At 36.8% G+C, this 13,897-nt stretch overlaps 1 protein-coding gene across 1 annotated transcript in view; it reads right to left on the bottom strand.

Moving 5' to 3' along the window:
- The window catches only part of csmd3b (CUB and Sushi multiple domains 3b), a 1,719,816-nt gene that overhangs the window by 734,603 nt on the left and 971,316 nt on the right, over positions 1 to 13,897 (bottom strand). Inside the window, 1 exon segment of the mRNA XM_048595770.1 lies at positions 7,111 to 7,223. Within this exon segment, the coding sequence (XP_048451727.1) occupies positions 7,111 to 7,223 (113 nt within the window).

Raw genomic sequence — 13,897 nt, 5'->3', positions numbered from 1 at the left:
ACACTGCGATGCCTCGGATAGGTATCGTACTTACCATTCCACAGAGCTGCTTCCTCTAATTGGTTGGCAGCGTTCAGCAGTCAGGGCTCCCCTTGCCAACTCAAAGGAAATGCCTGTGCCACTGACTTATGGTGCTTGTATGGCACATGCTGTGGAAGGTATTGCTGAAACGTGTTGACACTGGGTTCCAAATAACTCCTGAGCTGGTAGTTGAGACCCTCATCATGTTCACATGGTTTCAGCCAAGTTCTCTTTTCAAGTGACCAATTTATAAACTAGCGTATTGTAAGAACAATGGCTTTATATTTTTGTGAATTTGAAAATTGTAAACCACAATGAGAAATAACTAATTAAAAAATAACAGGACTTTACCAGGATTTCACATAAAGGAATATGAGAGCTGTTATGTACTGTCTTTTGTGGCTGTGGGTTTTGCAATGGTCAAGTGAAGTTGACTGGTTTTCAGCAAACTGAGCATGTTAAACTGAAACAGCTGCAGATCTATATGCTTATGTTCTCCCCAGCAAAAGCTGTCTGTTCTCTGCAGTAGAACAAAACTCTGTTTAAACTGGAAGAAAATCAGTGACTTTTTCCTCCAGCAGTTGCTATGAGCTGTGAATTTTAAATTGATAAATTAGAGACATTTTCCAAGTGAAGCAGTTACTCTGTACTTCTTACAAACCAATGGAAACTTCTTGAAAATAGACAATTGAACACCAAAGGCTGGATTAGCCAATGAAGGATCACCTCAGAAACAAAATTGGGAAGCAAAGACCACTGAATCAACTTCCCAGTTTTTCCCCTAACTCCAACAATAACCTATTTTCTCTATTTGTTTGTTTATGTGGTGTGCGCACATACGGGTAAGGTTTTAAGGAGTTTTGAGTTTTAGTTAATAGTGTCGTGCCAAGGGTTTACATATTTTTAAATGCTTATCACAAATAATAATACTTGTTTAGTTCAGACACTTGGTCTGTACTTTCTATCAACCTTAGTCTGAAAATCAGGTAATTTGGGGTACTTTGCGTACCTTAAAAATAACTTCAGCATTTGGTACAAATCTGGGAATAGTGGATCTCAATTTATGGTCCTTTACCCCAGTGAACAATATAATTGTAATTTCAGGATCACAAGCTGTTCTGCAGCCCATGATTTTAATGTTGTCACAATTACGTTATAGATTATAATGCTATGTGTAATCTTGAATTTTAAAAAAAATCTCAGCAAGCATGTTTAACAAATGATACCAACCATGTTCCTGAAGTTATGCAACACAAAAGAAAGGCTTTCATGATAACTAATTCTATTACCATGGCTACAGATGTTAGTTCAGAAATAAAAGTTCAGAAAAAGAGGCGAAAGAAACACATTATCGTATGACATTTTACAAGTTTTCTGAAATGAAATGAATACCTTCCCATATGTTGATAATGTTACAAGCACGGTTACAGGAATTTCCAAGTTTCTTTTTTTTGTAATGTACTGCTAAAAATACGATATCCAACACCCAGCATGAAAAATAAATCACAAGGAATTTTCTTTTGATCTACAGTTTAAATCTCCTATGCATTTCCTGTTTTATTTCTCTTAATACAGATTTTGCAGAAACACGCGTTTCTCTAAACAAGAAGACAGTTGTCCTGCTCACCTCTCTCTTCCAGTTGGTTGAAGAAAAGTTGAAGAAGTGGATAAAATGCAAATTAACTGAGGACAATATGTGCAAAATATAAAAGCTTTAAAGATAAGCCTGATGAACTTTTACTGTCCAGAGAATAAAAACACTCATATTCCAGTCTGATGACATAGCTTTAGTGCCAATGTTTGATCATGGCCGAACTGACAAGAGTTTAGTGCAGAATAACACCAACAGCATAGGCTCAATCTCCGTACAGGCTGAAATGGCTTATGAAGCTTATGTTCTCATCTTGCTCCATCAGAATACCCAAAGTCATGGTTAACAGCCCTTGGGCAACAAAGATGCTGCAGAAAGAGAGAAAGAGAGAGAGAGAATGTGTTCTTCTCTTCCTTCTCTCAAATATTTAGCACTGAAAGAGTAAAGATACCTTGCTTCCTACAATTTGTTACTCATAATTTATGTGCCGCCAAGGGCACAAAAATAATATTGCAAATTAACAATGCTGCAAGTACTGATTTGTAAATGTTTGTAATCAACCTGCTCATAACTTTGGATCAGGTAGGACTTGGACTGGGCCTAATGGCTCAGAGGTAGAGACTCCAGTTGAGAGCCCTCAAGAGCTGCAACAAGTATTGCCTTATACACCAGTAAATATTGGAAGCATCTGTGTGATATATTTCTGCCCAGTGCCATATATTACCTAGTTCATGTGATGTTGTAACTTTACTGTAAAACATTGATATTTGTTGAAGTATAAAATACGCATCCCAATTAATGAACGACTGGATTCTTTGCAGAAAGCGATAACCATTTGTCTAAAGCAAATTTATTTATGGTGTAATGAAAAATATACCTTCGTGATTATGAGAATGGGTCATAATGAGATTGTATCTTTATAGAATCGATTTGTCTCTCATTTCAGAACTGGCAATTGAAAACACTAAGTAAAAGCAATATCAGAGCATCATCTATTTAGATATTGTGAACAAGTAATCTTGATTCAGATATTTGTGAACTAATGGAGTATAGCTGATATGAATGAGAAAGTTTCACAAAGATGTCCCACTAATCGATTTCACCGAACAGAGATAGTTGGGCTTGTTTAATTCTATTTTATCACTTAATGGAAACCAGCTGTGAGAGAATTGTAACAAGTTCAGTTTATTTCTTTTTATGGGACATATCATCATTTGTGAGCAATATCATGCAAACTTTAACAGTGTTTGTTTAATAGGGACAACTCTAATCAAATAAATGTTTATTTGCCATGCATGGGGCTCCATAATGAGGCTTATGCTTAGAAGAGGGATGCAGTTAACAAAGAGTGTGTAGTTATAAGCAGGATAATGGTATTCATGTTTCATTTCATATGAGGTTTACTGCAATTTAGATTTTGTGCTACAACACTGCATGTTGTAAAATATCCATATAAGGTCCCCATAATTAACATATAAAGCACAAAGAGTAACAAGAGTGTTAATTCATTGAACCGTTGACCAAGAACAAGAGAACATGAAATCCTTGGCAGTACAACTAATTTCCAGGTACCTTTTAGATTTGAATATTTTATGAATTAACTTCAAGGACTGGCTACTAATGATAGGAAACACCTTGGCCTCACCAACAATTAAGCATACAATTCATTGAAATGGTAAGTTATGTTTCAAATAAAATGGTAATACTAAAAGCCAGGCACTACCCTTCTGCTGGATTTCAATACACTTTTACATCAGCAACAGATATCAGCTGATGGTAAATGTAGTGTTGTCAAGTGTCACAGGGATTTTATGCTAATGCTGTCTTTCTTCTGCATAGGCAAATGGGAGAAAATATAATGGAGGTATCAAGGAACAAGTCACAGTTATCTCAAGATCTGAAATGTGTTCTTGGATTCACCTGTTGTGGGATAATTCTGATTTTGAATTCCTGCACATAAATAATCAAGGTGCAGGTGAAAGTCCTCGATTGGTAAAGGGAATGGTATGTGAAACTTCACCATTGGTATTCAATGCAATGTTTTTGACCTGATAAAGAGCTTTGAGGTGTAATTGTAGAATTTCTTGTTTTGCTAATTAAACAGTTTCTCAGTAATAATAGCATTCCAGTTAAGTCATTACTGCATATTGATTCTGGATGTTGTTCATATGGAGTCACAAATTCAGAGTATCTTCACATTTGTCCCTAAAAATTATACAATCAAAAAACAACAAAAAAGTAGAATGCTCTTAATATCTGAGCAACTTCTTTAAAAACATAATGTAACAACTAAATCTGAAGCATTTTGTAGTTCATTAGGTTTTTGTATCAATGGTAGATGGTTTAAGACTCAGACGATAGCCCAGAAATTCCTGTGTGCGCCATCAATAGATAGACTTGGGTGCAATGATACTCCAACTGGCCCATTACCAGTGTCACAAATACTGTCACAAATCTTGGTATCATACACATGTGGGATGCCCGATGAATAAATAGAAAAAAATGCTGCTGTGATATCAGTGTCAGTAGATCCATGCACATTCTGTGAGGCATCAGAAAAATTAGCAAAATACCTTCTACCTGTTTTGGTAATGCAAATAATTGTTCCTATTCAACAAACTACCCATAGAATGTATAATTTTACTCATTTCTTCCTTAAGGTACAAAGTACACTGGATGCCAGATACTCATGGACACCCTTGGCATACAGTACTACTAAGAATGTAAATAAGATGATAAAGTTCTTCTTTTTGTTTATATTCAAATATGCCAGTCTGTTTGTGCTTTGATATATATTGAGAAGTTTAAGGGGCTGGTTTCCCAAGTGCCAGTAAATGGCACGCAACAGACACAAATGTGTTGTTCTTTGTTGTAACTTATTGAAAGGGTTAAATGATATCACAAAATATACTTCGGCCATCCGGATATAAAGAATTGTTCCTGGTAGGAGCTAATCAGAGTTCTGTATATGTCTTAGATATTCTGGATATTTTCATTAGAAGGTGTATAAGCCTTCAGTGATTTTTCCAAGTATTAACAGCATTTGGCTACCGTAGTGATGTGAAATTTATCATAAATTGAGCCTGATTGTCACTTATGAGACTATCATATATCTCAGATTTAGTATAAATAGGTACTAAGTAACTTGCAACAAAACTACTTATTCTTTATCAAGATTGAGCCTTACTTCTGTTGAACAGATTGTATGGACATCTTTCCGAACACGGAATCAATAGCTTATGCAATCAGAAGGATTGGTGACATTGAATCTGTCTAAGACATCCCAGATGGTTCCAGCAGAATCCAAGATATATACGATTATTGAAGGAGACACAGCAGCTGATTGTTTGATATAGCAAGTCACGGATGATTTTAATGGTATGTTTAGAATTTTTTCTGCATTTGGATGTGATTACAGATCATGCCAAGAACTTTTCACAAATTCAGTATTCTTCTTTCAGACTCTGGAGTAATTTCAAAATAGTGGATGGAGATGATGATGGCCAGGGATTTACTTGGGTTCATTTAATTTCTGTAAGTGCATCCAAGACCTATGGTCTTATCAATTATAACATTTAGATACAACTTGTTAACCTGGTTTAATTCTAGGCCTGTACTGATTTCAGAATCAAATGAAAGACTCTCTGTACTTTGCCAAAGAAAGCAACATTATTCTGTAATTGGACACTTATCCACTTATTAGAGTGCTAACATTGTTGTTAAGCAGGATAAAGGACTCATAAAAATGTCCACTACTCTCAGCTATTCCAACTATCTTCTTTGATTAATTATCTCAGCAGTGTGCTCCTGGGCATGATGACCAAGAGCCAAGAGTTTGCAACATACACTTTCCAATTTCCCTCTCCTTTACTGGGGATTGTTCTTTCTTCAGCAATTAAACTGACATGAAAACGTTCCTATCAGAAACATGACACACATGAACTAATAGCTTCCTCCCTGTGGAACATTATCACATTTAGAGAAACTTGCCCTTTGTTTCTTAGCTGATCTCACCAAGTCCTGAAAATTTAGAATACAGATTCTAATTTATTCTTTAATTTGTATACATTACAAATGGCTAGTTTAGCTTTCCTAGCAAGTCACAAATACAGTAAGTTTACTGCAAAAGATGCACCAGTTTAAAAGTCTAAAAGATGGAGAAAAGTAAAAGATTAAAAATAATGTAATAAAAGTAATACAATAGCTATGGACCATAGTTTTTTTCTGTCTTAATTTATACATTTTAGAGGCTTACATCAGGTTCAGCCATTCTACTGATAGCTATTCATCATATAATGTAAGATATTGTGAAGATAGCCAAAGAAAACATTTGGAGTGCACCAGAACTAGCATGGGCAGATTTAAGTAGTTTGACAAGATAAAACTATTTGTTTTTACTGTCTTCAGGTGTTGGTAAAGCAAAGTCTCCGTAGTCCTGCTGGACCATACTCATTTGAGGGAGACAACTAGTGAGGGGAAAGGCTGAGAAGGGGAGTTCTAAGTGGGAGTTCTCAGCTGGTGCAGGAGTTGACCCTATACTGTGAGCACAACTCTGTGTCACAAACAGGCCACCCAACCAACTGAACTGATTTCTTGTCATAACATTCAAAAACTCTTTTCTCAAACCTAGAAAATTTGTTTCAAAGTAACCCAGTTCAGTCCTTCAATATATTAGTTACTGCCAAAACTTTTGTCTCAAACATTGATCACTAAAAGTTGTCCTTTGTTAAACTACTTTGGAGAAAAATCCAATAATCTAAAAATAAGTTCACAGCAGCAAAGAAATGGATCAGAGATTTGTTACTGGTCCCTCTAGTGATGATTCCACCTGATATAAACCAGGAGCAATCTTTGTGAGAATGTGCAAATTATTCCATAAAGTGCTATGTCTTGTTCACAATTTATTTGCTGTGCCTATGATTTCAGCTTCATGTATGCACCTCATTTAATAAATTGCCCATCTGCAAATTTTGGCAGTAATTAATATATCGAAGGCTGTAACTGAGTTAGTTTGAAAGGAAATTTCTATGTACTAACTGGTTTACTCCCTCTCCTCTACAGTTTACAAGCAATTTACACAATCTCACTGGAAACCAACAATGTATTACATGATTTCAACAGGGATTGTGGAATACTTATTGTTGCTGCATTGTTTACAGATACACTTGAGAAAGGAGAACTTGTAAAATTTACCTTTGGGTAGCAAGAGATGCAGAGCTAAAATTGACTCTATTCTGAACAGACAATTGTCAATGATTTTTACTCTCAAATTTCACTGGCTTAAAGTTGTCTTTGCACTTTGAGGGTTTTCAAACTGCTTTGACTGCATACAGATCCGATTGAAACATTAAAGTACTTCCTCCTTTAAGCATCATTTAAACGCTATTCCCAGAAACATTCAAGCTGAAGATTTAATCACGGATATACCGTGAAGACACAAAATTATCTTCTGAAAGTTTTCGCATGCAAAGTTACATTTTTTGTGCATGTAAAGTTACCTTGGTACTGAGCACTGAATCCTCTGTGCCTGTGGTTGTTGTCTGATACAAAATGCAACCTAAGCCAGTTCTTGCTGCTGATAATAGGTGGAGGCAGATTCATCCCCGAAAACCTGTGCAAGAAAATTTAAGAAAAGGAACACCATTGTTATTATCATTCCAGTTCAAATTCCTCATTTAATAGTTGCCATTTAAATGTACTACTTTCAAAATTAGAAGCGACTGGAAGAAAAGGAAATTTAGCAACACTGTGAATTGTTCCAAATGTAATACATTAGTCTAAGATGAATGAGCTCGCAGATCTAGCCAAAGTTGTGATAAATGTAAAGAGCAGTGTTTTGTGCCCTTTGAGGATAATCACAATGTGGGTTCATTTTCAGATCCTGAACCCACACTTGTTGGCAATGTGCTCAGCAATGTTGATCTTCTTGGAAGCACTGTCCTTATTGGCCACTCACAAATCTGCAGTCCCATTAAGGATTGTGGGCATGCTCATGAGGCTACAGGAAGGATGACAGCACAATTTCCAGATATGCACTCTGACAATGCAAGATGGGTACCATGAGATCACCTCTATCTTGAAGAGTCCTTTAAACAGGCATTTACTTCTTTAACTTAACATGAGGCAATAGCTGCCAGGCCATCATTATGGAGAAACAGAGCAGCAAAAAAAATTATGGGAGCAGGACTAGGTTACTCGGCTCTCCAAGGCTGCTTCAACTGTCAACATGATCATGGATGACTTTTTACCTCAATATGTTCCCGCACTATCTCCACATCCCTCATTTTCCTTAGTTTTCAAAAATCTACTGATCTCTAATTTGATTATTCATAATGACTGATATGTATTACACACTGATGAAGGGAATTCCAAACATTTAAAAACCTTTAAGTGAATCACTTCTCTTAATATCAACCCAAGACATTTCCCTCATAAGACTGTGCCATCATGTTCTCGATTTCCCAACTGGGAGAATATCCTCTGAAAGCACATGAGTTTTATACGTTTCAATACAACCTCCTTGCATTCCTATTAACTCTAGGTAATATAATCCCAGTTCACTTAGTCATTCCTTGTGGAACAGACACTTTCATTGCACTGTCTTGCCAGGGAAAATATGTTCTTCTTTAGATAAGAGACAAAACTGTACGCAACGCTCTAGGCATATTCTTACCAAAGACCTATATAGTTGAAATAAGAATATTTTACTCTTCCACTCCAATCCTTTAAGTCATAAAAGCTATAATATTATAGTAAAGGCTAACTTAGCAATTTCTTTCCTTTTTTTATTACTACATCTCCATGCTGTGTAGTTAAAATATACTTTACCATGATTATAAACACAGACATACAATTCGTTTCGTTTACAACAAATGCATCCAAGGCCAAGAATATTATGCCAGATTTTAATATTATGCATGCAATAAAGCAGTAAAGCAGAACCTTTTCTTATTTCTAGTGCAGTTACTAAAATAATTAGTTTCAGAAAAAAAGCAGCTTGGTATGGTTATGATTTATTTTCTTAACTATATTCAGTCAATTGATGCAACAGAGAGATGGTCAAACAATGTGGTCAAATTTAATCACAATATGGAGGGGATGAAAGTTTTTTTGAATTGGCACCTTAACGATGTTTTCTTAATCAGCTCCCTTTACTGCAATATTAATTTCATTAGTCATATTCTGAAGGATAGGCAAGTTCAAAGATTTGTTAGATTATATTTACCATATACTGAAATATTCTTTTCTGTTTGGAAGCTTTGCAGATTCCCACTGATAATAAATCTGCATTGTCCTTCATCTTGAATAATGGAAAATCCATACCAATTGGTGAAGAATATTTGGAATGGCACTGAATAACATTGAGGGTATAGATTTTGGTTTGCGGCAGATAAACTAACTAAATAAATCCGTTTATTGACTGGACCATTAATGGCAAGGCCAGCATTTAAAGTTTTGGCAAAGATCTGTAGCTCGGGTTGTGGGCGAGGTTGTTGACTTGAACAAAAACAAGCTAACTTGGCAAGCAAATCAACAATCTCAAGGTCAGTATTTGATGCCCTCCTAAATGCCCTTGAACTGAATAGCTTCCATGAGAGTCAACTACATTACTATGGCTCTGGAATCACATGGTGGTCAAATCAGGTAGGAATGGCAATTTCCCTATCTAAAGGACCTTTTCTGAAGGAGATGGATTTTTACAACAATCAATATTAGTTTCACGGGCACCATTTTCAATTCCAGATTAATTGATTGAATTCAAATTCCATTAACTGCCATGTTGCAATTTGAAGCTGTGCTCCCAGAGCTCTGTGGATTACTGGCCCACTGATAGTACCACAATGTTGCCATCTCCCATATCTTTGAGGGAAATTCAAGAAGTCAGCATCTGACATGTTAAACATTGGCCAGCGGCCATACAAACTTGGATGGAAGATGGTGAGTGGAAATCAAACACCCCAGATGAGTCTGCTGACTTTGGGCTATCACAAAATTAAATGGACTCTCAGCTTAAGATTGGTCAATGATTGCGTTTAAACAAAGAGCAAGGTGATAAACCATATACTAATAAATGATGCCACACAGGACAGTATTTTACAACAGCTACACAAATAGCAGCATTGAGTCATCGTTAATGATTCTCAATGCACAAAAAATTAAATATCTTGTCCTGCAACTTCTTCAGGGTCAAAAGTGCATTTCTGACATGAGCTCAGACCAGGTAACCAATTTCTGTCAGTCTGAGACATATGGAGTCTCTGCCCACCCCAAACGTAGGCCATGACATTGGACGGCCACACCTGAAGAGAGAGAGAGTTCTCACTGGCAATTTGCTGGCCTGAACTTCTCTTCCATGAAAGTTGTGTACAATTATTTTGATGAAGGACAAGGAAGTTATTCCTGGTGCCATAACAAAGATTTATTCCTCAGTCAGAGCTTGAAAGTAGATCATGTCATATTTTATCACTTCTTTTGTGGAAGCATACTGTGTGCAAATTGGAAAATTTCTAACATTGCAAAGTGGACTACTCTTCAAAAGTGCATCATTGGGTGTGAAGCAGCACTTCATCCTATCTTCAATTCCACTCAGTGATCTGATTATTCTAGCATATTGATCAGCTAACATCAATTTGTATTCGCATAGTGCCTCGAGTGCAGCCAAACTTTGCGAGATGATTCACAGGACAGTGCCAAATGAATGAATAAGATATCAGAATTGATGACTCAAAGCTTTGTCAATGAGCTAAGCATTCAGTAACGTTTTAAAGAGACAGAATTGTGGGGCCATTTGGGGATGGAATTTCAATACTTCAGCTTTAGATAGCTCAAGGCATGGCCACCAGTGATAGAAATAGGAATGGGTAATAAATGCTGACCGAGTCAATGAGACCCACAGCCCAAACTAACAATAAAATAAATTAAATCATTACAGAGCAAGAGTCCAAGATTGTATATATCTCAGAGAGCTGAGGGACTGCAGGAGGTTACAGAGATTGGGAAGGGCGAGATCAATGCAGGATCTGCAAATAAAGAATTTAAAAATTGAGATGTTCCAGAATGAAGACCAATGTAGGTTACTGAGTATAGAAGCAATGGGTGAATAAGATTGGTCTAAGCTCAATCCAACGGTGCTTAATAACAGGTATGTAGAGTTGGGTAGGGTCACTGGAATCTTGAGGTAAAATGCTGGAGAGTTACAGTTGCTTTTAAAAGTTTTAAATTTGTAATTTTATCTTCTTCTTTTAACTAGGTTGTTTAATCCTATTTTTCCCTCCCTTCTCTTTTGCTTTCTGTACTGAATCCAACTTTGAACTTATTACTGTGACTTACACTTCCTGGTTCTGACAGTTAACACTTCAATTCTTTTACGTGATTATTGCATCAAAACTGTAAATGTATCTTGAGTATTGAGTTTTATAATGAGAGAACAGCTCTTAAAGGTCTTTTTGAAGTAGCGTTTGTACTTCATAGCTCTGAATTTTGTAAATATTCAAGTTTGCTTTGTTGACATTGAACCACAAAAACTGCATTGTGAAGACGAAATACAAGGCGCTCAAGGCACTCCTGTACAGAAACTGATGTCCAATTTCTTAATATTCATTGGAAATTTTCAATTTTGCGTCAAAGAACTGTTCTGGACATGGGAACAAGAGAAACCGAAACCCCCAATACTTTTTCTGTCTCTTCACAGTATTCAGTTCCAGGTCCTGGTCAACACAGAACCATTTGTCAGTAATAGCAATTAGATCATATGCCTTTATCTCAAATTGCGCCTTTAGATCATCTACCTTGCGGCAAACGCTGCATGCATTCAGGTAGAGCGCCCTTAAAATTGTCTTTATAACATAATTCTGCCTTTGAAGCATACTCAATGCTTGGCTTTATTTTTCCTGTCTTCTATTCTCCTGCGTATATTTTCAACTTACTGCTGCCGAAGTAATGTTGAATTATCCCTCAGGCTCCTAGAAGTTTGACAGCAAATTTCCCTGTGAGCATAATCCTAGCCATAGAATACCTACAGTGTGGAAACAGGCCATTCAGCCCATCGAGTTCACACTGACCATCCGAAGAGCATCCCAACCATACCCATCTTCCTACCCTATCCCTGCAACCCTGCATTTTCCATGGTCAATCCACATAACGTGCACATCTTTGGAATTAGTGAGGAAACCAGAGCACCTGAAAGAAATGGGTAGAACATGCAAACTCCACACAGACAGGGTGTTTTTGAACCTGGGTCCCTAGCATTGTGAGGCAGCAGCGCTAACCACTGAGCCAGAGTGCTGCCTCTTTTAAAATGCTGGTGCTTTTGAAATGTAAGCTGTCCAGCTTCTACAGGTCCCCAGAACCAGTCCGAGTGTGTCAGAAATTGGATGCCTTCCTTTCTACACCAGCCTAGTTCAATCGATCAATTCCCTTGTTGCAATTCTCACTAGCATTTTGCACTGGGTAATCTTGAGAGTCCTGCCCTTGAGGTCCTGCTTTTTCATTTCCTTCTGAACTCCTGAAGTCTGCTTTTAGGACATGGTCCCTCTTCTTACCTATGGTGTTGGTATCAATGTAGACAACAAATTTTGACTGATCCCCCTCCCCCTAGAGGATATCCTGCAGCTGATTGATGACAACCTTAATGCTGGTGTTCTTTACGTTTGAGCATGTCTTCTCTGTTTTTATACTCACACTGCAATTAACCTGACTTTATACACATAATATACATGTCATCTGTTGAGACACCTTTCAGCTATGGACAAGATTTTGATGGAAGGCGGAGGAGGAAGGAATTAAACTTCAGCAGCACAATAAAACAAGAAGCCTCTCTACCTGTAGGCCAGGGGTCCATGTTCAAGTTCCATATGCAGCTGAGTTATGTCATAATACATCTGAACAGGTTGATTAAAATTACTTATAAATCATGCATAGCTCCAGCCAAAATGGACAGAAGTAGCAGATCAAAATAAAGACCCTAGCTTCCACTAACGAGCTTCTTCAGATCATCACAGCAAGATCTGAAGTATCAGAATCAACTATGAAGACCTCTGAGCAAATCTTTTCACTAAGTACTCCCGTAAGGCAAATAGATGTAACTTCAATCATAGGATTAAATTAAATCTTTGCAAGATACTAATTTTATTGATGATAAAGAAATTTGGGACCCACAACAAATGCATTTAAAAAAAAATACAATCAAGGTGGAATATTGTTAAAATGACAAATAAAATAATTGTTTGGTTGTGTAACACTTGAGTATTGCTAAACAAACATTTTGTTTGGGCTTCTTTCTTGTACCCACCAGGATAATTTGCATGAAAAATCAACACAAGGGGAAAAACAATATTCATATTTCATCAGAGGAGATATAAAATCTGTTTCTTTGGCAAGTGTGTGTGATTGGAGGAGTCCTTGCCAGTAGATGCATCAGTTAATGAAGACCGGCAGTTCACTGCCAAGTTTTGTTTAAATTTAACCAATGTAGGTTAACTCTGATTGAATCACTGTCACCTGTTTTATTGTTTTGAATTAGTCACAGTGTTTGTACATGTTATTTCTGTCTGCAAAGAACACGGGCAACGTGTATGAATATATGTAGCTTCCTTGGACATGCAACTGCACCATAGTTTTTGTTCTGAAAAGTACCCAATTTAGCTTCACTTACAGTTGAAGAATAAGATAACTTAAAGTTTTGAGTAACAGGTAAATATGTCACATTGCTAGTATGCAGTAGCAACATGAGTTGTATACACCATGAATGGGATGCTGCTATCAAACTCAAAGCAGTATTTAGTATTCATCCATTAAGAGTCAGAATACCATGATCAGGTAGAAAATTAATTTTCTTTGTCAGTGAAAGAGTATATATTTTGTTTAATCTTTTCAATTCACACTCATCAAGGCAATTTGCAAGAAATACAAAATTAATGGCAAGCAACATTTAAACTCTATGGTGTGGTGTGCAAAGGATTATGTTGACAATCAATTTGGGATTGTCAGGTTATCAGTATGGTTCATTTTCTGAAAACTATAGATGTTAATAGACAGGTCCCTGTTCCTTGCAGACAGAAAGAACATGTATACACATTGCACCTATTTCAATGCAGCAAAACAGGTGATAGCCATTCTCTAGCTCACTTCTCAGTGCAACATCTTGGATAATCAAAATCAACCTGCCTGGCTTAAAATTTAAACAAAGCTTGGCAGTTGTCATTCAGTTATTATTAACTGGTGCAGCCTCACAGCAGGAGGATTTGAAAGTAAGGAACAATTCAGACATCAAGAGTCTCAAAAAAG

The sequence above is a fragment of the Rhincodon typus genome, chromosome 4 (assembly GCF_021869965.1).
Source record: "Rhincodon typus isolate 14 chromosome 4, sRhiTyp1.1, whole genome shotgun sequence".
NCBI lineage: Eukaryota > Metazoa > Chordata > Chondrichthyes > Orectolobiformes > Rhincodontidae > Rhincodon > Rhincodon typus.
Note: the sequence above shows the minus strand (reverse complement) of the source record. Positions and strands in the feature narration are given on the sequence as shown.